General features: G+C 39.7%; 1 protein-coding gene across 2 annotated transcripts; it reads left to right on the plus strand.

Moving 5' to 3' along the window:
- The first annotated feature begins 3,940 nt into the window (after nt 1–3,940).
- LOC117386255 (insulin-like growth factor 1 receptor) lies at nt 3,941–26,322 on the plus strand. 2 transcript variants are annotated; one of them, XM_055229744.1, is made up of 22 exons: nt 3,941–4,657; nt 4,723–4,830; nt 8,124–8,687; nt 17,633–17,936; nt 18,254–18,390; nt 18,504–18,648; nt 19,012–19,220; nt 19,295–19,424; nt 19,523–19,767; nt 19,907–20,074; nt 20,331–20,538; nt 20,670–20,974; nt 21,338–21,471; nt 21,564–21,723; nt 21,804–21,903; nt 21,998–22,068; nt 22,150–22,379; nt 22,480–22,587; nt 22,694–22,856; nt 23,298–23,427; nt 23,512–23,646; nt 24,253–26,322. In XM_055229744.1, exons 2-22 carry the CDS (start codon nt 4,740–4,742, stop codon nt 24,776–24,778), a joined length of 4,263 nt encoding a protein of 1,420 aa, XP_055085719.1. In that variant the 5' UTR covers nt 3,941–4,657; nt 4,723–4,739; the 3' UTR covers nt 24,779–26,322. The 2 variants fall into 2 exon arrangements, with proteins under 2 accessions (XP_055085719.1, XP_033839493.1); XM_033983602.2 differs by having other exon boundaries at nt 3,941–4,830; nt 22,697–22,856.
- Nucleotides 26,323–27,349: the final 1,027 nt, after the last annotated feature.

A 27,349-nucleotide genomic window follows, 5' to 3' on the forward strand; every position in this document is an offset into this window, starting at 1 on the left:
ATGTTGTACATTTTTACTTGTTTTGCCTGGTACCATGTTTTTGGTTGTAGTGTGCTGGGGAAATTTTATGAGACGGTAACAGGCTGGATAAACTAGTGAGGAGGTGTGTGTCAGTGATGGGGAGGTGGATAATTACTGTAAACCCATTTCCTGCCTAACCCGAAATGGGTTTCCTGCTTGTATCCACGATCTTGTCCTTTCGGTTATTACCCAAAGCTCAAGACCACAGGTGAGAGTAGGAACGTAGATTGACCGGTAAATTGACAGCTTTGCCTTTCAATGCTGCAACAATCTGTCAATCTCATGGTCCATCCTTCCCTCACTTCTGAACAAGACGTGGAGATACTTGAACTCCTCGACTTAAGGCAAGGACTCACCACCCACCCGGAGAGGGCAAACCAACTTTTCCCAGTCAAGAACCAATGTCTCGGATTTGGAGGAGCTGATTTTCATCCCAGCTGCTTCACATTCAGCTGCAAACTGCCCCAGTGCCTGCTGCAGGTCCTGGTTGATGATGCCATCAGGACAACATCATCTGCAAACAGCAGAGATGAGATCCTGTGTTTCCTGAACCGGACCCCCTCCAGTCCCTGGCTGTGCCTAGAAATTCTGTCCATAAATACAATGAACAGAACCAGTGACAAAGGCCAACCCTGGCAGAGTCCAACATGCACTGGAAACGGGTTTGACTTAAAGGCAATACGAACACGAACACAGCTCCTGCTCCGGTCATACAGGGACCAGTCAGACCTTAGCAAAGAGCCCCGGACCCCATACTCTCGGAGCACCCTCCAAAGGACACCACAAGGGACACGGTCAAATGCCTTCTTCAGATCCACAAAACACATGTGGACTGGTTGGGCAAACTCCCATGAACCCTCAAGGACCAGGTGGAGAGTATAGAGTTGGTCCAGTGTTCCACAACCGGGAAGAAAACCGCACTGCTCTTCCTGATTCCAAGTTCTGACTATCGGTCGGATTCTCCTCTCCAATACCCTGGAATTGACATTACTGGGAAGGCTGAGGAGTGTGATTCTCCTGTAATTGGAACACACCCTCCAGTCACTGTTGTCACCCTCATGGGCGTTGAAGTCCCCCAGTAGAACAATAGAGTCCCCGGTCGGTGCACTGTCTAGTACCCCTCACTGTTGTGTCACAGTCCTCAACCCGAAGATGGAGTGACATGACCCTCTCGTTCACCGGGGTGAATTCCAACACGAGCTGAGCTGTGGGGCAATAAGCAAGCACAAACCAGCTCGCTGCGTCTCCCAATGGGTAAACCAGAGAAATGGAGAATCCAGCCCCTCTCAAGGAGTTGGGTTCCTGAGTCCAAACTGTGCGTGGAGGTGAGGCCGACTATATATAGTTGATAACACTCAACTTTGCACACAAGCTCAGGCTCCTTCCCCCCTGCGAGGTGACATTCCATGTCCCCAGAGCCTGTCTCCATGTGTGGAGATCCGGTCGTCGAGGCCCCCCGCCTTTGACTGCCGCCCAGATCTCTCCGCACCGGCCCTCTCTTTCCGTACTATTCAATTCTACGAGGGAAGAGTATTCATCAGGTATTCACTAATAGATTTTCACACATATAAATTCAAATAATTTCTGTTGCTTTATAATGTGTATGCAGATTCTGACCTTTTCCTGCAGGTCTTTAGGTCAGAGGATAGAGTAGATGATAGCCTATAAGATGCAGCAGTGTTTAAGGGAGAAATTTGAATATTCCATGTAACTGAGAATTACAATAATTTAATGTTCTTAAGATGCAGCTTTTGGCAGTATTACATAACATAAAATTTTTTATGATTCCTTAATTTTATCTTGTCTTTCTCTCTGATCAGGGTAATTTACACAGCATTAGATTGCAGGGTTGGTGCCTAATGCAGCAGCAACTGAAACAATTGGACACTGTGTATGAGTCTGAACCCTTCCGGACCACCATGGATTGTTATGTCACACCAGAAGATCATTAGCACTGCCTTGGTACAAGGGTAGATGATATGACAAAATATTTATACCAATTTTCTTATATCACAATTTTTATTTTATTTTTTTATTACAGTGTATGTGAAATCCAGTTGGTTTAAACAAAAATTACCCTCTCTGATGTGAATCCTCACTAAAGCCCAGCACCTGCAGCCAATCATTAATCAGTGCTTGTGCAGCCCGCTCAGTGAGTGAATTCTAGTGGTTCTAAGTTTTCACATGAGGCATAGCCTATCCATACGCTGAGAATGGGAAAAACTTGTATGATTCTTCTGTGTGCAGATTAAGCCACTGACAACTCAGTTGTGATAGTATCTTTTAAATAACAGTGCAGGCTACATACAGTTTCTTTAACTTAAACATAATTTATGACCTGATTGGCTTAGAAATCTCAGTATTCCCAGCTCTGACATGTTTCCTCTTCATATCACCGGTGGTCATTTTCCCTCATTACAGATGCCACCCAGGCGGCTGTCTGCATATCATCTATTATTTCCCCATCCAAATTCCCTTCCTCCTGCATGAGCATACTGGAAAACAAACAGGCACTCATTAGCATGTGTGACCCGTTGGTGGTAAACAGGCTTATTTCCACATGAGTGCAATGGTAGAATGGATTGCACCGGGACAGTCGATGTAGGTGGGCTTTGCCGGCTGCCTTCATGGGGACTTTAGGGACTTAACAAATGCAAGTGGACATGCACAACATTTTCTGGCGCAGGCGGGTCATGTTGATACAGCTAGCACTTGTTAGTGGGCGACTCAGTGTACTTGGTCTCTTGGGTGGCCTCAGATATTCATTTTTAATATGCATTTTCCTTTTACTGCTAATTGGTAGATTGTGACGAATGTGGAAGCTTTCTGCCAGAGCTGAGGTAATGTGTGGAGTTCAAAAAAGGCTTCTGTGCTCAGCTCTGTGAAGTGATGAAAGCAGTCTGTAATTACAGGCATAATCAAAACTGTCAGGGGGCTATTCTGTTGAGGTTTTGTTTACTGTCTGCTTCCGTTACTGCATCACCAGTAACTGGCCTACATCATTCACTGTCTGGCCCTGGGACCTCAGCACATCTTTACCCTTCTATTGTAGGTTGATCTTTGCCATTTTATTACAATAATTTAACAATAAGTCATGTCTGGAGGTGAAGACATAGTTACCTATCATACCATAAGATCACATGTTTATATAGCCCTATTAACAATAATGTAATGAATAACACTAGGCTACTCGTTAAAAGTGAAAACAGTAACTGCAGACCCATTAAGTTTTCTGTATCTGCTATTCTGCTTATTCATTTTCCCTCAAGATGGCAGCAAGTGTCTTTTGGAATGTGGGGCTGACTCCACAGTGTTAGACCTCCAGAGCTGTGTTTTTCTTTTCAGATGAAGTATTAGGCATATCTGAATAGAAACTGGTTTATATAATTGTGTTTACAACGTGGAATTGAAATGCAGTAATCAACAACTACCTAAATTCAAATGGTTTTATTTCTCCCGTTAACAGACAAAAATTGGAGCGTAGGGCTCCATTTAGGGTAGTTCACAGGCAAGCGCTATGAAGTATGTATTTAGACCCAACAAGATGATAATGCATTTTTATATATAATCTCCCTTTTCAAAGCAGCAAAACAACCCTGATCCTGAATCAGCATCCTGGATTTCCCTAACACCAAGTCGTAAACGGAGTCGCCACTGAAGGGACGCCAAGCGCAGAGTAGAGATGTCTCACTCTGCCCACTTCAGCGCCGTTAGTGCGCGACTCCGACTTTGGGAATTATACGCAATTTATCCCCCTTAATCCTTCAATATCCTTAATACTATTTTATGTCAAAATCAATAATAAATAAACTCAACCAACAGCATCAACAAAACAGCATGAGAATAACACCCACGTTCACATTCTCTAAAGCAGAGACGATCTTCGCATACGACGCCGTGTTTACAGCGAACACGACAGACTGCAGACTGACCGAGGGGGACTGTGCATGTACCTGTGCAATTAATCTGCCTAACCACGCTATCTACTCGACTAGTTATCGATGGAGCACGTTTGATATCTTACGGAGAAGGTATAAGATGAAGCGATGATTTCTAATGTATCAACCATCGCGGTTATGAAGGTGAATAACAGCAGTCACTACAACAGTGCAGTGTGCTTGTGCAGGATGAGCGGCTGAGGAGGAGGAGGACAAGGAGGCTGCGGTTTCAAACTGTTCATCCCGAATATTTTTTAACTAAACATCGCATTTCTTTGACAAAGAAACGGACTACGTCTTTAATATGGTACTGTACGTTACGAATAGCGTTTTTGATCACAAGTTCATGGGCATGAGCAGTTTTCTGCTTCACGAGAATCCTCCAAGAACGGCTCATTGAACGCTTTTTCCTCTAGAAATGGACTCTGAAGATGCGGATTACAGAGGAATCTCCGCCGCTAATTTAGTCTCATAGATTTGACCACAGGCACCAGCGTGGTTCCTCTTTTGACGGGAATAAACGAACAATGAATGCATATGCCTAAAAAAGCGGATTAAATCAGTGATTTTTGGAGCGCCACTGGACTCCCATCACAAAACGTGAACGAGCTATTCTGCTAGCCTGTTTGTGGTAGCTATTAGCTCTATTAGCCGGCTAACAGCTAAATGGTGCTGGTTGGAGATTAAAAAGCTTGCGAGTGAGTGGGGGCTGGATCCATCTACATTTGGTCCACTCAGTACATTTGTTTGATATATTTTGCAGGCTTTATTTCACTAGGAATGAAGTCTCGGGTGGAAAGGAGGCGCTTGACCTTGTTTTGGGGTCTGATGCTGGGTCTGTCGTCCTGCCTCTGGCCCGCCACCGCAGAGAGTAAGTCAGTCATGCTGCTCCACACTACTACTACTCACGGGAACACATGGGAAATACGGGCAAACAATCAGAGCCACACTCATTTACACTAAATATGTATTGGCACATTGTCTAAAACCCTCTCATTGTTCTGATTTAATTACAGATTTTAACGTTTAAAGTATAGAAAATAACTGTAAATAATATAATGTACAACATGTAATCTTAGGGCCAGACTCTGATCTCAGTAATTTGTGTATTTTCCACTTTTCAACGTTATATATCACATTTAATTCTTCTTAAATGTTCTGTGGTTTCATAATTCTATTATTATTATTATTTTATTCTATTTTATTGTATTATTATTATTATTTGTTTTTTTTGTATTTTACCCATAGACTAAAAACTAGACCAGTTGCAAAAATAGGTGAATGGTAGTGTTGCATACTGTATCTTTGCTTATAATCATTCAATACTATAGGGCCTATACCAGTCATGCCCAAACTGCGGCCCGGGGGCCAAATGCGGCCCTCAGACCATTTTTTCTTGGCCCTCAAGCTTCCAGGTGAATTGGCCCATATTACCTTAAACAGTACTTTTTACTATATATTTCTGAAAATCTATTTTAACAAGCCCATATCAAATATTTAATGTGTCCCACTGAGGATGTGAGCATGAATAAAGGTCTAGTGGTTCAGTCTAACTTGTAATGATAACGCAGATTTGAAGTATGCACTGTATTGGCGACCAGTCTAAGGCCCTCAATCGGCCCTCAGCTTTGGCTGTGTTTTTATATGTGGCGCTTAATGAGAAAAGTTTGGACACCCCTGGCCTATACTATCTCTCTGTGTGGTATGATCCAATTAATAACACTCTTAATTTAATTTAAAGTTCATATGGCAATCCCGATTGTCCCCATTCATTAGGGTATATTGGAGAGGAAGGGGGGAGGTTGAACCAGGGTCTAGGTATTAAAATAGAACAGCCAGAAGTACATTTGCAAGCAAAACAGACCAAGTTCTGTTGATTGGAAAGAGTGAGGAGCTTGTGAACCGAATGTTATGGGGTTTACTGTTCGCCCTAGTGGTTACACGTAAAATCTGCGTGCAGCAGCAGAGAGGTTCACCCTGGGAAGCCCTGCATTTATTCTAACTCTGGTGTGGAGCTGTCTAAAGCTTCCTTGTGTGGCTCAGCCCTGAGCATTCCTGCTGGTTTACTCTGTCATTTGGGACTAGAAGGCAGCAGCAAGTATGGATTCAGCCCGGCTGCTCCAGAAACATGTACTAAACAAGTCAAGCCACCAAAAATCTTATTTTTTAGTTAAAGCTTCACAGCTTTTTTCTCAGGTGGTAAAGTATGAAAAGGGCCCTCCCTCAAACTCACTGTCACTAACGGGGTAAAGGGAGTAGTAAGAATGTCACAATATCATATTTTGTGAGGAGAAACATCACAATTTAAAGATTATTTGCAATTAATGACACCATGACCAAACAACAATGGTGAAATGATTCCCTTTCATTCAGTCTAATAGATTACCATTCCTCTATTATGTGACCAGCTTTATGAAAACAAACTTCATGAATGTAAAAATTAAATATAATGTGACATAAAAAACAGTCAAAAAACAAAATCTCACAATTGCTATATTTTATTTACAGTTATATTGTGAGCTGCATGATCAAAATGATCTTACTTGAATAATCTTGACATTCCTAGTGAATACTAAACAGGCTTCAGTCTAGTGGAATAAGATGTAGCTCAAACTCAAGGATTTCCGCTGATCAGCTGCGGACAATTTGGTTGCTGCTGCCAGGTGAGAAAAGGTTATCATAAGTAAATAATGTGATCTGGAGCTTCATCAAAGCTACAGAGATATGTTTGTGTACTCAGCTGTTTCAAATGTGTCAATGTGGAGAAAACGGAGGGGGTTTATTGGACTGTGCCACCTGCTCTTGTTTTCACTTTACATCTGCACAAGATATAAATAATAATTTGACTTTTTTTAAGTCGACAGTATTGCTGTGGTTAGTGCCCATGAAATGCCGGCTTTTCTGTGAGGCCAATGAGGGTGAAGCATTCACTCAGTGGTGATGTAACACTACAGGGCAGTGTGTCTCTTTACAAGCCTTGCTGTTAGAATTGTATTAACAGGTATTCAGTGCACCAAAGGCTGCCGACAATGTGCACTGACAAGTAGATTACAGAGAAAGACATAACCGTTATATCAACACCTTTTGCATTAAATCACTAAAGTAGTGATTTAAAGTAGTCCAGATTACTTCCTTTAAAACGTTTTCAGTGCTAATCTGCAGTGGGTATGTGGTAAAGATTACTTTGGAAGAAGTGCCTCCCCTGTTATGGAGAATTGAATTTACCATACAACTTTATCTTACGTTTCTTGTCATGCAGCAGAACCTCTTAAAAGATGATATTTTACACTTATGAAGTACAACACCATCCCCTACATTTAGGTCTACAGAGAAAGCATCTGTGTCCATAGTTAAAGTTTATAGGGCAGGATTAGAGCTATAGTGGTGGGACAACCTGCTAGCCGGCTGGTGTGAGTTTTCCATGAGTCACTAGCCCGTTCCTTTTGAAGTCTAAATCCTCTTCACAGTCATGTGTGATAATGGCCTCCATGTTTCTGTGGGCGCTCTTGGGGCTTTTAGCTAAGTATTGTTTGGAGCCAGACACAGGTGGGAGGAAATGTAGAAATGCAAACATTCCACCTATCACAGCTGCCATCGTGCTTTTCTCAACACAATTTGATGCGGGCTCCGATTGGTCAGGTGTCTGATGGCTGTATTTAAGGTGACACTTGAAACCTAGTTGTATTTTTCTTCGCCTAGTAATGCACATACTTTGGGAATGTATGGACATGTTTAATAAATAGTTTACGTTCTGAAAGAACCACTTCTAATACTTTGACTTGAATGCTCACAACAAAGAAACATACTCTCTGGACACAAAATGAACACAAAAGCCACAATAACCCCATACCAAATCATGTTATTGCGCTATCCAATCGACCTTGAATAGACTGACTCTAGTGTGTACCTTGTCACATTCTTTTGTGTTGGCATTGAAAGTGAGAATGAAAGCGCAAACATTTTCAACAATGTCATGGGTCAAAAATGTAACTGTAAATATTTTCAACATGTTTTAGATTAAGACCTACTTGTGTCTCGTGTTTAGCTGTGTCATTCTGAAGCATTTATGAATACTATATAATAAAGTTTTGATTAAGTTATGTTATAAAACATTTGCAGGAAAAAAATAAGTTTAATATGTATTTTTTTTTATTTCTCTTGCAGTATGTGGCCCAAGCATTGACATTGGAAATGATATCAGTGAATTCAGCCGTCTTGAAAATTGTACTGTTGTGGAGGGATACCTGCAGATTCTTCTAATAGGTGACAAAAGTAACAGCACAAACCAGGAAGTCTTCCACACACTTAGCTTCCCCAAGCTCACCATGATCACCGATTACCTGCTCCTGTTCCGTGTGTCCGGCCTGGACAGCCTCAGCACCCTCTTCCCTAACCTCTCTGTCATCCGTGGCCGCACTCTCTTCTACAACTATGCCCTGGTTATTTTTGAAATGACCAGTCTGAAGGATATCGGCCTCTTCAACTTGAGAAACATCACCCGCGGAGCCATCCGGATTGAGAAGAACCCTGAACTCTGCTACCTGGACTCTATCGACTGGTCCCTCATCATGGACGCGGAGTTCAACAATTATATTGCAGGAAACAAACAGGCGAAGGAGTGCAGTGATATTTGTCCTGGCATCATGGAAAACCAACCCCAGTGCAAAAAGACCATCTTCAACGACAACTACAACTACCGCTGCTGGAATTCAAATCATTGCCAGAAAGGTAAGTGCGCCCAAATGTGATAGCTCATCAGAGATTTGAATTGCAAATACAGAGCAAAGCCTCCGGTGTATTTTCTGGATGTGCTTGCTTATTGTTCTGTCCCTTTGTGACAGGGAAAGGTGGTTAGAACATGGCATTTATACCTAAAAAACAAAAAAACTTATGTCACTACTTATGTAATGAGTTTTTAAATCCAACAGGTAAATAACAAATTACAATAATAGCTGGGGTTAACAATGTTCTCAGATTTAGAGCATGAGGTGGACCTATTTTTCATTTTTATTGCTAATTAACTATATTTGAAGGAAATCGCCAAACAGAAAATTCTCAAGTCCTTGATTATTTGGTGTTTGGCTCCTTAAACACACTATAATAATTTTGAGATTCAGTTTCCTGCCTTGCCAATATATATTTGACAGTATAATGCTTTTTGACGATTGGTCCATTACAGAGGTAAAAAAAAAGAAATGCATTTTGACACTCCAACCGTTAGATCTACCATAGACTGTGGCCTTTACATTACAAGTACAAGTTAGAAGATAAGAACACCAAACATTTTACTTTGAAGGTGAGAGATTGTCTGGTGCAGCCTGCTGTACTAAGCCCCTTGTAAAGCTAGCAATTTTTATTAGTTGTATTGTTTTCACCTGCTTAATTAGGTCTTAGGTACTCTTTATGTCACTTAATTAAAGCTGAGCCAGATGAGACGCTGGCCTGTTTACTACTCTGCTGTTTAGGATGCCTTGTGTTGCGATGTGAATTTTAGATCATGTCTTTTGGCTGACTGCATATGCACTGTGAAAGTCTGGCTGAATGGTTTCCCTGGTGACTGGCGCCTTGCTGCAGATTCAGCATGTTGATGTTTTTAGTCTTGTGACACGGAGCAGTCGCAGCACACGCAAAGCTCTGCACTGCATGAAAGATGTTCACACAGACACACACTAGAAGACATGCTAATCATAGACAGCAGTATAGCCTTGCAGTAACAGTAAACAAGAAACATTACAGAGATGTAAATATGTCTGGCATCCGTGTACAGTGTCCTTCTCTTCCAATAAGATAGTTGCTTGTAGTAAAAATAATGGAGTGGAGGAGTGAATAATCCCCATGGACACAGGTGGAGAGGGTGGTGTAGCAATTACCAGTCTTATCAGTAATGAAAACGCAGTTCAAAATAAAGTCACTAATAAAGTCTGACATTTAAGCTGTGCGGAACATTGCCTTGTTTGTCACCCATAAATGTAACACTTCTTGTCATGTACCTATTACAACTTGGCTCCAGAAGATCTTGGAGAAATTCATATCTACATATCTTTGCTTTAGTGCTAGCAATAATTTGATATTCTTTCAGTCAATTAGAAATGCTAAAATTTGCTTGCAGATGCCTTGGTTGAGGTTCAAGTATCATAAAAGTTTAGATACTATAAAATTAACCCCTAAAGAAATACAACTTTATTCTTGTTTGCTCAAGAATAGCTCAGTTATTCACAACTGCACTGGGCTTCAAGAAAATGTTGATTATGGTTATAATGTTGTATATTCAAAACAGCTCATAGAGGATAAATCTCCTACCTTTATCCTAATGCAAGTTTTGGAAATAAAACTTAATACGTTTTTTTTTTCTGTAAAACTGAACATCAAAATAATATTTTTTTTCAAACCAGTCAGTGCAGTTGCCTTTACACTCGTATTCCCTTTTCTAAGCTAACTATAGCGTTAGCAAGTATGTAGTTTTAATTAACTCTAACATAAACTCTGTCATCAGTCAGCACAAGTTCATATGAAACTTTTACAGGTCAGACGTTACGAAGCTGCAACAACCCTCCCAAGCCTTTCATAAATGTTTGGCTCTCACAGTATCAAATGACATGCATAACTACCTCTCTGCCTGCCAATTCCACTCTTGACTTGGCTATGGTATATTTTTTGAAGCACAGAGGTCCTTTAAAACTAGGAATAGATTTCAAAATTATTTTTAAACAAGCAACTTTAAAAGCTTTTGCATGTACTACTTTTACCACTGCTCTGACAGGTGCCACTACAGAAAAAACTAGGCTGAGTTGTACTATAACCCATAATGGCCTCCTAGTACACAAAAAATAAAACTTTATTAAAGCAATTTAAAATTGTTTTGTCATATCACAAACACATTCTGACCCAAATAAAGTTGCTGTATATACTCCCTAAATCAATGTAAATAATGTTTACATTTGTTGTATATAGCATATATAGCGATAGTAATTCTCTATTTATCTATTTACCTATTTTTGCTATAAAGGCAGAAAACTAAAAATACCAGGAACATTCAAATCTAAGTTAGTGGAATATATAAGCAGTTGGCGAGGTTCCGGGGCATTGTGTCTGACAGGGAAAATTGGTGATGCTTTGAATCAGAATTTATCTGTTAACAATGTAAGCACTTCCTCACTGCACACACTGCTATTGACAGGTTTTTTGGTCCTGGAAAACACAGAAAATGTGAATGTTGACAATAGTGCGTTTCTGGCAAATTTCTCTCTGCAACCAAAAAAACTGATTAAAAACAATGTTTCTTATGACTTGAGTGTGTGCATAAACAGGACAACAAGCAATGCCGGCCAGGTATGTCAGGCAATGACGTTGACATTGCATTACAAATCTCTACAATTATCAGTAGATGGAAAATGGTAATTGTGTGTTGTTTTTGTGTTGAAATGTGACTCGTGGCAGGTAGCTCCATTACCATAATGTTATTAGTCTATTATGGAGAATGACTGACTGCCCTGTATCAAGCTTCAGTAATCTTATCTGGAATCTTTTGTTTTCATGTGATCCTTGCTCACAGGTTTTATGTTGTGTTCCCATTAGTCAACCTGTTCTAGGAAGCAAAATATACATGCTATTCGCCAGCGTTACACATGGAAATATCCTTGTTTTCACTGAATTGCTTCCTCTGTAACTCCATTCATAAAAATGACCGTTTTCAGTAAACATGTATTTTTACATTGCAGGTACTTTCTGTTCAACCCCCCCCCCCTTATTTTTCTTTGGAATCGGCAGTAAGTGTTTTGTTTCGTTCATAGCTTCTCGGCTCTTACTGAAGAGCCATGTTTGTGCATGCTGGGAAGCAAACAAACCGTCTCACCCCGGTTCACTCTCCAACTCTCAAACCCACATATGCTCACAAACTCTGCAGCATGGGGCAAGTTTTTTTCCACTGTTTTGTATGGTCTGAGAAGATGAAAGCACGTCATTAAGTATAAAGTAGGTCTCTTCTGGGATTTACCAGAAGGGTATTTTGTCTTGTGTGTTGTTCTCCACACAACATATTTAGTCAAGCTGCCTGGATGTTTTTGGAAAGAAAAGACCCACCAAACTGTACTAGGTAGACTTTTTTTTTTTTTTTTTTGCAATGTTTTCTATTTAACATTTTCAAGTCAGGAAGCCCTGTTGTTTTGTTTTGACACTTTAATAATATAGAAAAAAGCGTGAGCATACAGGGTTGAAACAAAATTAGTAATATCATGATGTCAGTAATATAGTTTCATCAGTAATTGTTGCACCAAATACTTTTTCAAGTAGTACAAATATTTTTAGTTTGTATTTTTTATCTTGGACATACTCAAGTCCACTTTTTGGCAACTCTACCCACCTCCACATCCTGTTATAATCTGTTCAATTGCAAAGAGGTTTTATTACCAACACACAGCAGTTATTAAATTGAAACAGGACTAAACCATAGCCTATTATTTTTGACTACAAGTCCAAATCCTAAAGTATTGGTAACATCACTAAGCATCAACACAAGTGTACACACTTCACTTGACCTCTAATCCACACAGTTGACAAGTATGACAGTGATTAGGATTTACGATTGCGGGACTGCCTTCTCCTGCCCATGTCTGTCTAATCTCAACTATAATTAGCTGCATACAACTATGTACAGTACAGTCATGCCAGGAGGACATTCTAGGTGGTTCTAGGCACAATTTAAGCAGGTGACTAGCAAAAGTGAGATTAAACAATTCTCTTATTCCAGTGACACGGTGCTGTTCAGTGCTATTTGAGAAAGCAGTTTAGAAGTTAGTAAGGGCATTTCTGTCTCAGTTGATCTGAAAGTAGAAAGCCATTATCCGAGAGCCAAGAAAAGATGACTCTCCATGGCAACGGTGACATAGGCCATGAGAAAAAGAATAGTGTCACACTCTCGTGTACAAATATGTCTGCTGTACCTGCTTGTACAGAAAATAAGAAAAAAAGATGAACAACAAGTACACTACTGTTTTTAGTATTTGAAACTTGCCAGTTTTCTATTGAAGTTTGCACATTTTCCAAAAATTCTCAATACGATACCATCGGAATGAGACACTACTAGTCATACCCCCCTTGCTCTTACCAATGGCCCGGAGGCTGTCACGACGAATAATTACAGGGATGCTTTGCAAACTAGGCCCATCCATGACTACTTTTGGTGAGCTGTTACACCCATCCCTGGAATTCCTGGAAGGGTACATTATGGGTTTGGCTCTATTTAAGTTCCTACTGTAATTATGTGGCCTTTAATTGGGCTCTGTTAACACTGTTAGATTGGGATGGTACTTGGGACCCACTCCTTTCTTCATTTGTATCTAGACCAGATTTAGCAGAAAATCAATAAGTGGGCAACCATTGTAAGGACAATTTATTGTCAGTTTACCTTAAAAAAAACAAAACGACAGTTTGTTTTGGTCAGTTATGCTTTGTTTTGTTTCAATAAATGATCCATATGTTTTGTATATTATTGCCCACCTTTGTTTCACCTTGCTCATTGTGTGATGGTATGTTGCGTCTGCAGTGGCTTCAAAATCTCTCAAACCCCCATACACAAACTTGTACAAGCATGGCAGGTAAAGTGTATTGCTCAAGGTTGTAATGGCAGTATCTATTAAAGGGGTATATTTGACTAAAGAAATTATTGGTCGACTGAAAGACATGCCCTGTGCATTGTTTAGTTAAGGAGGTCTTGCGAAACCTCTAACAACTCATAACTCAGTGATCTGACCATTTGACCCACAACAGTGCACTGACAAGACAAGAAAAGTGCTAGTAAATTATGTTTTTGTAAAAAGGCAAAATAAATACAGTTCATTCCCAAATCTCCATATGCAACTTGTGCCATCTCTTTTCTGCTGAAGCGCATATGAATATTTTACTACCCAAAAAAAATGATTAGACAACAACAAAATTTGATCAACTAAGACACCATCAACCTTTTCATGGGTTTCAAGATATGGCAACTGTTCTTTGTGATCACAGCAGTTACGCAATTCACTTCAATATCTTTTGAATGGGGAAAGGTCCTCTATAAGTCTTCACAAAATCCTTCAGATTAGAGAAGAAATGGTTTGTCTGAAACCCATGAGTAGATGATACCTTGAGGATTCTTGTTCAATCAAAAGGTACGGTAGTATTTTGTTTTGATTTGTTAAATGCTATGAAAATGGTGCTAGATTGTTATCACTCTGAACACATGGACAAATCGACTACTTACAGCCATGTAGGAGATCTGTTTGGACAGAGCTTTTACCCCCGAACCTATATTGCATTCTATTGTAATCATTATCCTTCTTTCCACCACTTTTTGAGTCCCACAGGAGTCCCCATGAAAAATAGCTTCTAGGTGAATGCGAATCTCACATTGTGGCCCTTTCATCTAACAATCAAATTCCTTAAATTTTTTTAGCCTTCCCACTGCAAGTAAATGCACTAAGCTCAAACACTTTGGAATGCAGGCAATTTCTTCTGATGTCTTTATGTGGCAGCACTTAGAAAAAAATGTCAACACACTTTAGAAATCCTATCAATGCCAGAGCTGACTGCAAATAACAGAATAAAAGATAAAATACTTGTTATTGACTTCCCAATGTATGAATCAAATGACAAAGTAACATTGAATATTTGAATTGCTTTGAAAATGCTGTTTACTTGTAAGTTATATATCAGCCGATAGTTGTATGTCAGTTTTAATATACCTTGCTTTTCTTTAGGCACTTCTGTAATACAATCTCCATGATATAATTTCAGTTGTTTGTGGGCATGTCGCCGCAGGTGTCAGGAAGGTTAATGTGATAACTAGTGGTAAACATTATCAGCCTAGCGTTTTATTGTCTGGAGCCTCTTGGGATTATGGAATTTGATTTTTCTTGTCTTTTCCAGGTCACTCGGCAGGGGAATGCCAGGAATTCTTTTTGTCTCTACTTATTCTGTAGTGTCAGCTGATCCAACAAATGTTGTTTTTCTTTTACGTGACTCACAAGGTTAAAAGTTGGCTCTGTTTAGGCTAGAGTGCATTATTTCCTTATGATTTAAGGTCATTTGTTGCATTTGTATGAGACGGGGCATTAACTGTACCATTAGGAGCCATTAACACTCACTGTGTGAATAGGCCTGTCATGACTTTTACACTATATTGCTTAAGTAAATACAAATGATGAACAATAATATTAAAACTAACTAGGTCAATGAGAAAAAAACATAGAACAGGATTATCCTAAAAACTATTCTAAATGTACTACATTGTTACAAAAAATAGTTGTGATGAATAGCAGAATGCAACACTAAGTAGTTAGTACCTGTAATGAGTTAAAATGCCTAATGCCTAACAAGCTCAAGCTTATTGCATTGTGAAAAATAACCAAAATATTTCAATTAGTGTAAAGAGAATAAATATTAACCCCCAAAATTGTCCCATCTGTTAATTTAGTAATTCTTGTGACAAGCCAATATGTGTACGTACTCATATTTCATAACAGAATAATGTATGAGTCATTCTATATTAAATATGTTCAATGTTTTTTTTAATTTGTGGCATTTACTTCACATTTTTTAGCTATGTAGACGCCTACAAATGCATGTACATCCATCAGTAGAAACAGTAACATGCATTCAATGGCAGTAGTAGTTTTTTCTGTCATGTGATTATTGGACAGAATAGTGTGTGTTGTTGGGACTTGACATGGAGCCTTCTGCCTTCCATGGTCACTCCCTCAGATGGAGAAAATTGTACCTTTTGCATTGCATTCCCCTTTCTCTCTAATTATCAGTAGACGGATTAGTGGCACATCTCTGGTGGGTTCCGTGGGAGGAGCACAATAGAAGATCCATCAGCATCTGCTTTGATATTGCTTTTCTGTAAAACCCATGACCTGTCCTGGCTTGTCTTCCTATGTATTTTTGTACAATGCTAGAGTTTCACACATTGTTAGTAACATAGAGAGGTACTAAAGGATTAATTATGTTTTGTGTTGTTGCAGTTGTAGCTCACGTAAAGTCTAAAATACACTTTCCTCCCATAGACTTGTTCTTTGTGAGTCCTAAATAAATGCTGAGGCCAAAATAATTGAGTAAGGGAAACAAATACGTTTATAAGCAGCAGAGGTGTTCAATACAATGATACTCGAATGTCTCACATGTTGATGCCTGTCAAAGCCAATTGAGTGCTCTGTGTGTCCAGCTGTCACTGGTCTAGACACCTGGCTTTCCCTGTTATTGTTGTCCTGTGCTGCCGGACAGTGTCAGCTAAAGCCACTGTCTCTGCGGCCACTGCGTCAGTCCTAGGCATCCTGTTTCAATGGCTTTGGAACTGAGGATTTACAGTTAGAAAAGCTTTTATTTTTTTTATTTACCATGTGTAAACAGTAGTCATTATGGCGCTAAACAGCTGTGCCGATATTTGCTTTGATGTGTGTGAAATATAAGTAATTCAGAATACAGCAATCAATTTGTGGCCCTTGCTACAGTTTTTAAAATCTGGATATTGGTATCGGGCCACAGCAGCAAGGTATCGGTATCGGCTTAAAAAAAAAAAAAAACATATTTTCGTATAGGGATCTGTTATGTGGTTGGCTTTATCCAACTTGCAAAGGTAAACAGGAAAATAAACAAGGTCAAAAACAAATGTGTTTATAAGCTCATTTCCAATTGCTGCACACCTCATCCTTCGGCATTCCACAGAGATAAACATAGGCAGTTTGGTAATGATATGTGGAGAACTTGGACATCTAGTTCCAAATGAAAACAAAAAGTCTTGGTGAGGCTGTCTCTCCCAGTCCGAGCCTTTTGCTGGGCTGTACATTATCACAGTGTAAAATCACACCTTTGCTGTATATCTCCCATTGGTCCCTTAACTGAGGTCAGGGATGACAGCAAAGACACTTAGAAAAGAAGGAACATTCTGTGCCCAAGAAATGCTTTGCTGCTCCTCTCCTGCTGAGCACGAATGACTCTGGATTAGAAAGATCAGGCACTTAAAGCTTCTCATGGCTCTTTTACAAAAGAAAGATAGATGGTCTCTCTGTCTAATGATGAGCTTTTTGTGAATATGTTTTTGAACGTGACAAACATATTGGATTAAAACTGTGTCTGACATGGCAAGACTTCCTGTGCAGATGTGCTGGAAATGTTCTGTTTATGTGTGTAGAATTGCACCCCATTTAATGTAAAATGAATCATTACTTATGACAAACATTTTCCAAAAGTAGTCCCAGTTTAGACCATACTTTTAGTGAGATAAATATTTATCCTTGAAATGGAAAACATTGATCTCAGCACTTGTTTGAAGATGAGGTCAGGTAGAGCGCAAAAGCGGCATGTTGAAACCTTATCGCGCACCAGCATATAAACCAATGATTTCCCTTAAACTTGTTTGGTTTGTGTAATTACAGTTTACCTTGCATGAAGATGACGTCAACAAAATGATAGTTATCATTTATTTTGTTTGTTGGTGTGTATCATTTTGTTTCTGGAGTAATGCATTTTTTCAAAACACTCCAGCAGTGTTAAACTAAGCTGTGTTAAGAATCCTCAGTTTAAATGGATATATTAAGCTCACACTGTAATTTCAAACATTTTAAAACAATAATTTTGCTGACTATGTTGCAGCATGTAGTTTAATCTTGTTTACTGATAGTTGCTTGTTTTCTTTGCAGAGTGCCCTGAGAAGTGTGGGAGACAAGCGTGCACAGCGGACGGCCAGTGCTGCCACCCTCAGTGTCTGGGCAGCTGCACAGTGGCTGGGAGTGACCGAGCATGTGCTGCTTGTGTGCATTACTACCATGAAGGGCGCTGTGTCCCAGACTGCCCCCCAGGCACCTACAAGTTTGAAGGCTGGCGCTGCATTAGTGCGGAGCTCTGCTCCAAGGTCCATACTGCTGGCTATGACATTTTCATTATCCATGCTGGAGAGTGCATGCCTGAATGCCCATCTGGATACACTCGCACAGCACCCAACAGGTGAGTGGTGATTCTGCCTGGGAGTAAACTGTAATGAAGCCACTGGGTGGAGGAGCCTTATTGTGGGTGGAGGAGCCGTATTGTGAGAACAGTTATACACACTGCTATGTACCTTTTTATTTATTGTCATCACAATAGCAAATAAAGCACTATAAAGTTACACTAACACCATTGTAAAACCTCACATGATTGTAGTACATGTGACTAGAACAAACAAAATCTGTCCAATAAAATGTGGAAGGTCAGAGATGCAGTGTTTCAGTATAGGTGTTCTAACACATGTGCGATCTGCTCTGTACCTTTCCCTATGTCTCTAGTATGTCCTGTACTGCGTGTGATGGCCTGTGTGATAAAGTATGTGAAGGGAATGTCATTGACTCTTTGGATGCAGCCCAGTCTCTCAAAGGCTGCACTGTTATCAAAGGAAACCTGGATATCAACATTCGACGAGGGCGTGAGTACTGCCATATTGGACTCCTGCTGTTGATTACACATGCACGTAATCGAACTTTTTATAGCACACATGTTATTTAAGTAACAAATTACTATGTTTCTGTTGTGTTGTAGATAATATGGTTGCAGAGTTGGAGAGTTTCACAGGTTCCATCCAGAGGGTGACTGGCTATGTCCGAATTCGATATTCCAACACACTGAGTTCCCTGGCCTTCCTTCGCAGCCTGAAAATGATTGATGGAGAAATGCTTATTGAAGAGTAGGACCACACACAACAGCCTCATACTATCTTGTTACAGCCCTTGTTTTGACTACAGTGGTAGACCAGCTTGTTTGTTTTGATTTACAAAACTGTATAATCACCCACTAGCACAAATCACTGTACGGTAAATATACAGATTGAGATGAAGAAGATATCAATAATGGCACATTTTCCATATGGCCTTGATTTGTGTACAAGCTACCAGGTTTCCATGGTCATAACAAGACCTTCACTCCCTCTTGCGTCCCCTGACTTTGTTTGGAGAAATTATATTTTCAAGGCCCTACATTGCATTCCTTCTGGCATGTTGTCTTAATAACCTTAGTAGAAATAGATTAATAAGTCTCTTTCATTGTCTAGCATGTACGCATTCTCTGCAATTGAGAACCAGCAGCTGCAATACCTGTGGGACTGGAAGAAACACAACCTTACCATCAAAAATGGAAAGCTTTACTTCAGAGGAAATCCCAAACTCTGCATGTCCGAGATCCGCAAAATGTGGAACAAGACGGGCATTCAGGACCGCTTTGATGAGAGTGGCTTCAGGAACAATGGCTACAGAGCAAGTTGTAAGAATCTGAGCATGCCGCTTTGTAAGTAGACACAAGTACATCGCCCTTCAGTGTGCCTTCTTGTCTTTTAGGTGAAAGTTATACTCTGAGATTTAAATCAAACAGCACCAGAAGTACAAAAATCAAACTTACTTGGCAACGCTACCGCCCTCCCAAAGATTACAGAGATCTCATTAGTTTTATTGTCTACTACAAGGAAGCGTGAGTTTCCAGTCATTCAATTCAGATCTTCAATTTGAAATATAATTCTGTGTTAAAAAAACTAATAAACTAAACTAATGTATTCATATATATTTTAGGCCCTATCAGAATATAACAGAGTATGAAGGACAGGATGGCTGTGGTTCAAACAGCTGGAATATGGTGGACGTGGAGCTGCGACAGGACATGGACTCAGATCCTGGAGTTCTGCTCACCAACCTGAAGCCTTGGACGCAGTATGCCATCTTTGTCAAAGCCATCACACTTATGGTAGAAGACAAGCAGGGCCAAACCGCACCAAGTGCAAAAAGCAAAGTTGTCTACATTCGCACAAGTCCTTCAGGTAAACAAAACAAGGGATGCATCCTGCACACATTTGTGTCGCTATATTTTTGACTCCTCTCAAACAAATGAACAAAGCTTGCCCTAGAGATGAACATTTCTGAAGGTATAATATGATCTATGACTTTTGTGTCCATCAGTACCCTCAATGCCACAGGATGTTCGAGCCTACTCAAACTCCTCTACACAGTTGGTTGTGAGGTGGTCACCACCCCTTTCACCAAATGGAAATCAGACCTACTACCTTGTCAGATGGCAGCAACAAGCGGAAGACCGTGAACTGTATCAGCACAATTATTGCTCTAAAGGTATACATGCACACTGTATAGCACCTCATTAATACTGAACCAAGAGAATTTTAAAGGAGCATGTTCTTGTTTACCTTTTCATCTGTATCATATTTAGCCTTTCAAACATAATGTGGAAATATTTTTAAGTATTCCTTCTCTGTGTTGAGTAAAAGAGGACTACCTATATTTAATGAGTAACTTGCACCATAGTTAACAGCTGGTTTTGTGTATTACACTCTTTACCTCGTTTTTTAAAAACATATTTTTTTCCTAGAGTTAAAAATTCCCATCAGGATTGCAGCCAAAGGGTTAGGAGACCAGGAAGAGGAGACCAAACCCACTAAGCCAGATACAGAAGGGCCTGAAAAAGGCCCATGTTGTCCCTGTCCCAAGTCAGCTGAGGACCTGGAGGCAGAAGCTGCTGATGCCTCATACCGAAAAGTCTTTGAAAATTTTCTGCATAATTCCATTTTTACACCAAGGTAAATAAAAAATTTATTTCTTCAGAAAATGCAGTTTTTTATATCCACTTTAGGATCTTTTAGGAACTTTAAATGTATTTTATATATACTGTGTGTACTCTTTTATAACACATTCAGCTTTTCTTTTCCAGACCTCCTGATCGCCGTCGCAGAGACCTGTTTGGAGTTGCTAACTCTACTCATTCACGTAGGAACCGAGTGAGCACTAATAGCAGCACAACCACTCCTCTCCAGGGTGGCAGTAACAGCACTACAGTAGACCCAGAACCAACCGAGCACGAGTTTGAGTTCATGGAACAATCAGTGACTGATCGTGAGCTCCAGATCTCTGGCCTCAGGCCTTTTACAGTTTACCGCATCGACATTCACGCCTGCAACCATCAAGTCCAGCGCTGCAGTGCTGCTGAGTTTGTCTTCTCCAGGACCAAGCCTGCAGGTTAGAGCAGAGTGTTTTGTATTGTGATGATACATTTAGTTAGAAAGCTATGACTCAGTATAGCCAAAGTAAACAAAAGATCTGTTCTGCATCTTTCACACAGACTGGATTTGAAAAAGATAATCAAAAATGTTGGGCTCACTGTCCTTAACAGCTACAGAATGCATCACTACACCTCATCACTGTGTGTCATCTTGTTTTTTAATGTTGCCTGAGCTAGTGAGAAATGTCATGTGATATGAATTGTTGCAGCATAATGTCAGACCTGTTCAATTATCTAACCCACTTCTAAAGTGAATGTAGATTTGCTGCATTTATTATTAATTATTCATTATTATTAATTTTCTCCTCTGTTTTTTCCAGAAAAGGCAGATGACATGCCAGGACACATTTCTTGGGAAGGCCATGAGGATTCTGTGTTTCTCCGATGGCCAGAACCAACTCACCCAAATGGTCTTATCCTTATGTATGAGATCAAGTTCAAGCAGGCTTCTGAGGTAAAATACTTCATTCAGCCTTTGTAAGTAGTAAGAACCAACCAAGGTATTTTGGTGCACTATGCATAAATTCTTGCTTGTTTTCCTTTTAGCCTGAGAAGCATGAATGTGTCTCTGGGCGGATGTTTCAAGCACAACGGGGTTTTAAGCTGTCCAATCTTAGCCCAGGAAACTATTCTGTCCGAGTAAGAGCCATATCTTTAGCTGGCAATGGATCCTGGACACAAATTATGGATTTTTATGTTGCTGAAAGTAAGTTTACTTTCTAATGCTATTTTAATTGGTTTTATTATAATTATTTTTTGGTTAACGGCTAATGTTTTACTCAACAGGATATGAAAATGTTATCTACACAATGATATTTGTTCCCATCACTGTTTTACTCTTCATCGGTCTTCTGGCTGCTTTGCTAGTTTTACAATACAAGAAGAGGTATGTGTGCTTTAGTTATGACTTCTAACGAAATTTGTGATGGGTTGAAAACAGACCCCATCAGTGTCCGATAAAAATACCTTGTTTTATTCAGAAATAGTGACCGTCTTGGTAATGGAGTTCTCTATGCATCAGTCAATCCTGAATACTTCAGTGCAGCAGAGAGTGAGTATTTATGAGAAATATACTATATGTTGTTGAATGTTTTGGAAAAATATTCTTTTATTTATCCTGTTTTCTCCCCAGTGTATGTACCAGATGAATGGGAGGTGCCCCGCGAGAAGATCACCTTAAACCGCGAGCTGGGCCAAGGCTCATTTGGCATGGTGTATGAAGGTTTAGCCAAAGGAGTGGTCAAGGATGAACCAGAGACTCGTGTTGCTATTAAAACAGTGAACGAGTCAGCAAGCATGAGGGAGAGAATAGAGTTTCTTAATGAGGCTTCTGTCATGAAGGAGTTCAACTGTCATCATGTGGTGAGTCTGACAGAATTTTAGATCCTAAAATTTCTCTCATAATTATTAAATTGTTGTACTTGTTTCCATGCTAATAAAGTATTTTGCCCTTCTGGAATAGGTTCGACTACTTGGTGTTGTTTCTCAAGGTCAACCCACATTGGTCATCATGGAACTAATGACAAGAGGCGACTTGAAGAGCTACCTGCGCTCCCTTCGACCTAAAGAGGTATTGTTGAGTATTTTACACTTGATTCTCATAATATACTGTTAAAATGTGTTAAAATAATATGTAAGGACTTTTGTATCGATCTTGACTTGTGTTTGCTTCTCAGCAGCAATGGTCAAGCCTGTCGCTTCCTCCACTGAAAAAGATGCTTCAGATGGCAGGGCAAATTGCAGACGGCATGGCTTACCTTAATGCCAACAAGTTTGTCCACAGAGACCTAGCTGCAAGGAATTGCATGGTAGCAGAGGACTTCACTGTTAAGATTGGAGGTAAAGTCACGGGACACTGCTGAGAATATGTTCATGCCATGTGATACAAGAATGTGTTAAGCTTAGTTTTGTGCATATAAGGGCTGATTTCAAGTACACACCAGGTCTCATGGGCTGATACTTTATAATAACTACACTTAATTTAGCCTTGATAGAATGAACAAATGTTTATAATTAACCAGTAGTTAATCAAGCATTTTTTAGCCTTAGTTACTACCTCATTAATGCCATAACCCCAAATCATAACCCTAACACCTTAAGTAAGTAGTTTGTAAGCCTGAATCATTAATTTGTTCTTATGTTATTAAGGCTAATTAAGGCGTCATTATTAGAAAGTGGTATCGAGATTGTTTGAATACCTTACATCTGGTTAACATTTGTAACTAAATTATCTTGTTGTGAATACTAAATCAACATTTTATATGCCTTGTTTCTGACTAGACTTCGGTATGACCAGAGACATTTACGAGACAGACTACTATCGCAAAGGCGGCAAAGGTTTGCTCCCTGTCCGCTGGATGTCCCCAGAGTCCCTGAAGGATGGAGTGTTTACCACATACTCCGATGTCTGGTAAGAGCCTGTGTTTATTTGAATAAACTGTCCTGACTCTTTAATAAATAGAGTCATTCATTATGAGCCGTGTGTGTGTTCCAGGTCATTTGGAGTTGTCTTGTGGGAGATTGCTACTTTAGCAGAACAACCTTACCAAGGTCTGTCCAATGAACAGGTCCTACGCTTTGTCATGGAGGGAGGGCTGTTGGAGAAACCGCAGAACTGCCCCGACATGCTGTAAGAAAAAATACGTTGATTGATTGAAATATATGTAGATTTTCTGAAAAAAGTTAAAATGTGTAATTGCATCTGTGAAACTGAAATATCAGAAGTTCTTGATGCATAATTTGGTTGTTATACGTATTGATACCCAGATACTAATTGATACTTAATAGTAGTATTAAAACTAGATATTAATTTGTAGTAAAATATCAATACTGAAAAGAAAGTAGAGATAGTAGAGAAGTTCCTCCTGGACTTTGTCCAGATGACCACCATTAAAATCATCTTCACTTTGAACCACTCCTGGATGAATGAGGGATTACACTGTGTCAGTACTCAAAATAATCACAAACAGGACAAGTTTAGACTTTTCCTGAATGGTCTTTGAGTGGTTTTCTTGATTTATATCAGAACTACTGTAACACCACATGATAATATTAAAGAAACTACTATAATCCTATAGCCTGGATTGCATTCTATTGTCTAAAAAATCTGGTTTTATTATCATTGTGATATCAAAATAGGTACAGGGTATCAAACCTTTTCCTTAGTATCAAAATTATGTTTGAAATTTTAGGATTGTGACAACACTAATGCATAATGCTCAATTCCTTTGCGTAGGTTTGAACTGATGCGGATGTGTTGGCAGTACAACCCCAAGATGCGCCCATCGTTTGTGGAAATTATCAATAGTGTAAAAGACGAGTTGGAGCCATCATTCAAGGAGGCCAGCTTCTTTTATAGTGCCGACAACAAGCCTGCAGACACCCCACAACACCCTCTGGAAAACTTGGACAATATGGACCACATAGACGAGGTACCCTTGGAACCTACGTCTTCTACAAAGTCTCAGCAGACTCCGGCTTGCCCACAGACTCCTCCCTCCCCCAGCACACAGGCCCCACCAGGTCCATCATTAACCAACAGTCCCCCCTCATCCCCCTGTACATCCACCTCTACCACAGACAAGCCGAACCCCAGTCAGCAGGCAGCCAACGGACTGTCGGGGGCAAGTACGGGACTTGGCACAGGCTCGGGCGTTCAGTCGATGAGACCGTCTCTAGATGAACTCCCGCCTTACGCTCACATGAATGGAGGACGCAAAAATGAACGTGCCATGCCCCTTCCCCAGTCTTCTGCCTGCTGATTGGACCCCCTCAGCACTCACAACAAACCCACCATGGTCTGTTGTGCAAAAAGTCATGTCTCGTAGGAGTGGAACAATGAGTACAAGCACTCAGTAAGGAGTGCCAACCTATGCTACAGCGATAACCATCAAATTGGGTCATGTTCTACTGAACATTCACACACTTGTTCGGAATCCTTTGGTTTCTACCAGCTGGTTGTTAAATATATGACTCTTGCTTTTGTGTAAAAATATATATAATAATAATTTAAAAAAGCAAGAACATAATTTTGGGAAAGATGGCTGAACATATTTTATAAGTTGATGGTTGTAACTTTTATATGTATTTTCAATGAGGAAAACGTGGAAGCCTTTGTCAGTGACTGGTGATTGCCTTTAGAGGGGCATTTTGGTGACTTTTTAGCATATCTAATGAAGAAGCACTTAAAAAGTCAGCGTTTTTGTCAGTTCGTACTCTTGTTGCTCTGCCTAAAGCCAGCTCAGCAACTCATGGGCTAGAGTTCATATCTAGAGAGGGACATGTTAAACCTGCCAAATTTTCTGTCAGATTTGTATATTTTTATTTTCTATATTCTTGCTCTGATTCTTCAACACTCCAGACTGAAATTTACAAGTACTTAGAGCTGCTAAGATAAACTGTCTTTATTAAAGTGTTTATTTCCCTCTTCAGCCCCAAACCACTGCTTTCTCGACTATTAAAACGACCTCCTCAATTATTGATATTAATCTTATCACAAAGTGCTGAAGCTTGAGTCTTAACGTCAGTAAAGCCAGTAAAACACAAAATGTGCATGGACTGCAGAGGGAAGGTCATAAAGTTCAAAACTTGGATGAATAAACTTGTAACCGTTGGCGGCATTTGCCTAGAAACAGAAACCTGTAGGCTTGTCTTTAGTCTTTAATATTTCCAATTTTTGACCAATACCAGTGGTTGTCATTTTTCTACAGTTCAAGACATTCATCATGTACAAAAAGCTGCTATTCCTTATTTTCTCCAGTGGTTGTCATAGAGTTTAACAGAATATATAAAGAAAAAATATCTTTCAGGTTTTGTCTTTCCACTACAGTTCATTTTTTTTCTTTTAATTGTGTGAAGTGTATCCAAGTTGGTTCTGTTTTTGTTTGTAAGGTATAGCAGTTTGCCTTTTTGTTTCAAACCTGGAATATCCACCTGTCTGACTGGAAGAGGCTGATGACATCATTGTCATCAGTGTCATGTCTTCACACAGAAAGCCTCTCTCCCTCTGTCCTCTGGAGCTCTCCCGCCAATCAGGTCTGGGGGTTCACGTTAATCAACGGAGGTCAGTGGTCAGGCATTGCTGCTGAGTTCAAACTAAATCTCAGGTCAAGAAGATGAGACAAATCCTTTTCTAGTTATTTATGCGTTGATGTACTCATTTTCACACAAAGGGAAAATTGGAGCAGTGCTTTCTCTATAGTAACCACAAGGGGTCACTATAGGCCTAAACAGCGAGTGCTGAAGGACATGCAATTTGATATTTTTATATTGTTAAGTTTAAGTTATAAATTGCAGCGCTTTTTTGCTGTTGTCATTATTTGATTTTTTTTTTTTTTTTTTTTTTTTTTTTTTTTTTTTGATTTGGTTAAAATGGTTAACACACGCACTTGAATAAACAAAAATAATCAAAAATGTTGGCCCAATCATTAAAATGTTCCTTAAAACGATTTTTGCTACTTAATTGAAACTAAATGCTACAAAATTGAATTATCAGGGTGAGTACATCTCAGTAAGTAACATTTGGAATTGTTTATGTTTGCAAGTCATTGTTGACGACTCCACCATTTTAACATCTTTTTTGATTGATTTGTAATTTCAACATATGTTGTGGAGAACCTTTGATTTTCAACCATCCATCTACCTCACTCTTCCCCAGTTTATATGTATAAAGCGTCATCTCATATGTTTTCTGGCTGCAATTACACTACAAAACCCACCAAATGCTGATATAATGGTCAAATTCAAACCACAAACCAAGCCATCCTGAGGCCGAGGAAGACAACAGGCAAAGTCTTGAGGTAGTTTGTTGTTATTTTATCTGGTCATGTACTACTTATTTTCTGTATAAAAACAGGACATTGTGTGTATTTTCTCAACCAGCTTCATTGGAACTATGCGTTTTTAACTCTTTTCACAGACACTCTTTATTCCCATACACTTCTGTGGCCTTTAAAATTGTGCTTGTTTCTTGTCTGTAATGAGCAAAGCCATGTAAAGGTTCAGGTAGAAAAGAGGCTTTCATGAGTAGACAACATCTGGTTCCAGTTGAGCTCTTTGATTTCCAGGGACATGTGGCCTGTAAGCTTACTAATTATGTTGTTCAAACACTGCAAAAACATTTCTGGTAACCCAGGAACTGGTTTATGATGTGTTGTATTTTACACGTATTTATTGCTACTTCGTTTTGTTAGTTAATGGCAGTTCAGAGCTAGTGCCTATACCTGTTGCCATAGCTTTCCAAAGACAAGGCATTCCAAACTCTGCTATTTTATGAGTCTCCTTCCTCCCCTATGAAGGCAGGTTATAGCTTCCTGTAAAGGACTGTTAGTGAT

The sequence above is a fragment of the Periophthalmus magnuspinnatus genome, chromosome 3 (genome assembly GCF_009829125.3).
Source record: "Periophthalmus magnuspinnatus isolate fPerMag1 chromosome 3, fPerMag1.2.pri, whole genome shotgun sequence".
Classification (NCBI taxonomy): domain Eukaryota; kingdom Metazoa; phylum Chordata; class Actinopteri; order Gobiiformes; family Gobiidae; genus Periophthalmus; species Periophthalmus magnuspinnatus.

Bases quoted from the DNA above. Each gene is read 5' to 3' on its own strand.
- LOC117386255 (XM_055229744.1), top strand. From the start codon at position 4,740: ATGAAGTCTCGGGTGGAAAGGAGGCGCTTGACCTTGTTTTGGGGTCTG. The intron at 19,425-19,522 runs GTGAGTTTCCAG...TATATATTTTAG, and splicing joins ATTGTCTACTACAAGGAAGC to GCCCTATCAGAATATAACAG. The intron at 20,075-20,330 runs GTATACATGCAC...TTTTTTTCCTAG, and splicing joins GCACAATTATTGCTCTAAAG to AGTTAAAAATTCCCATCAGG.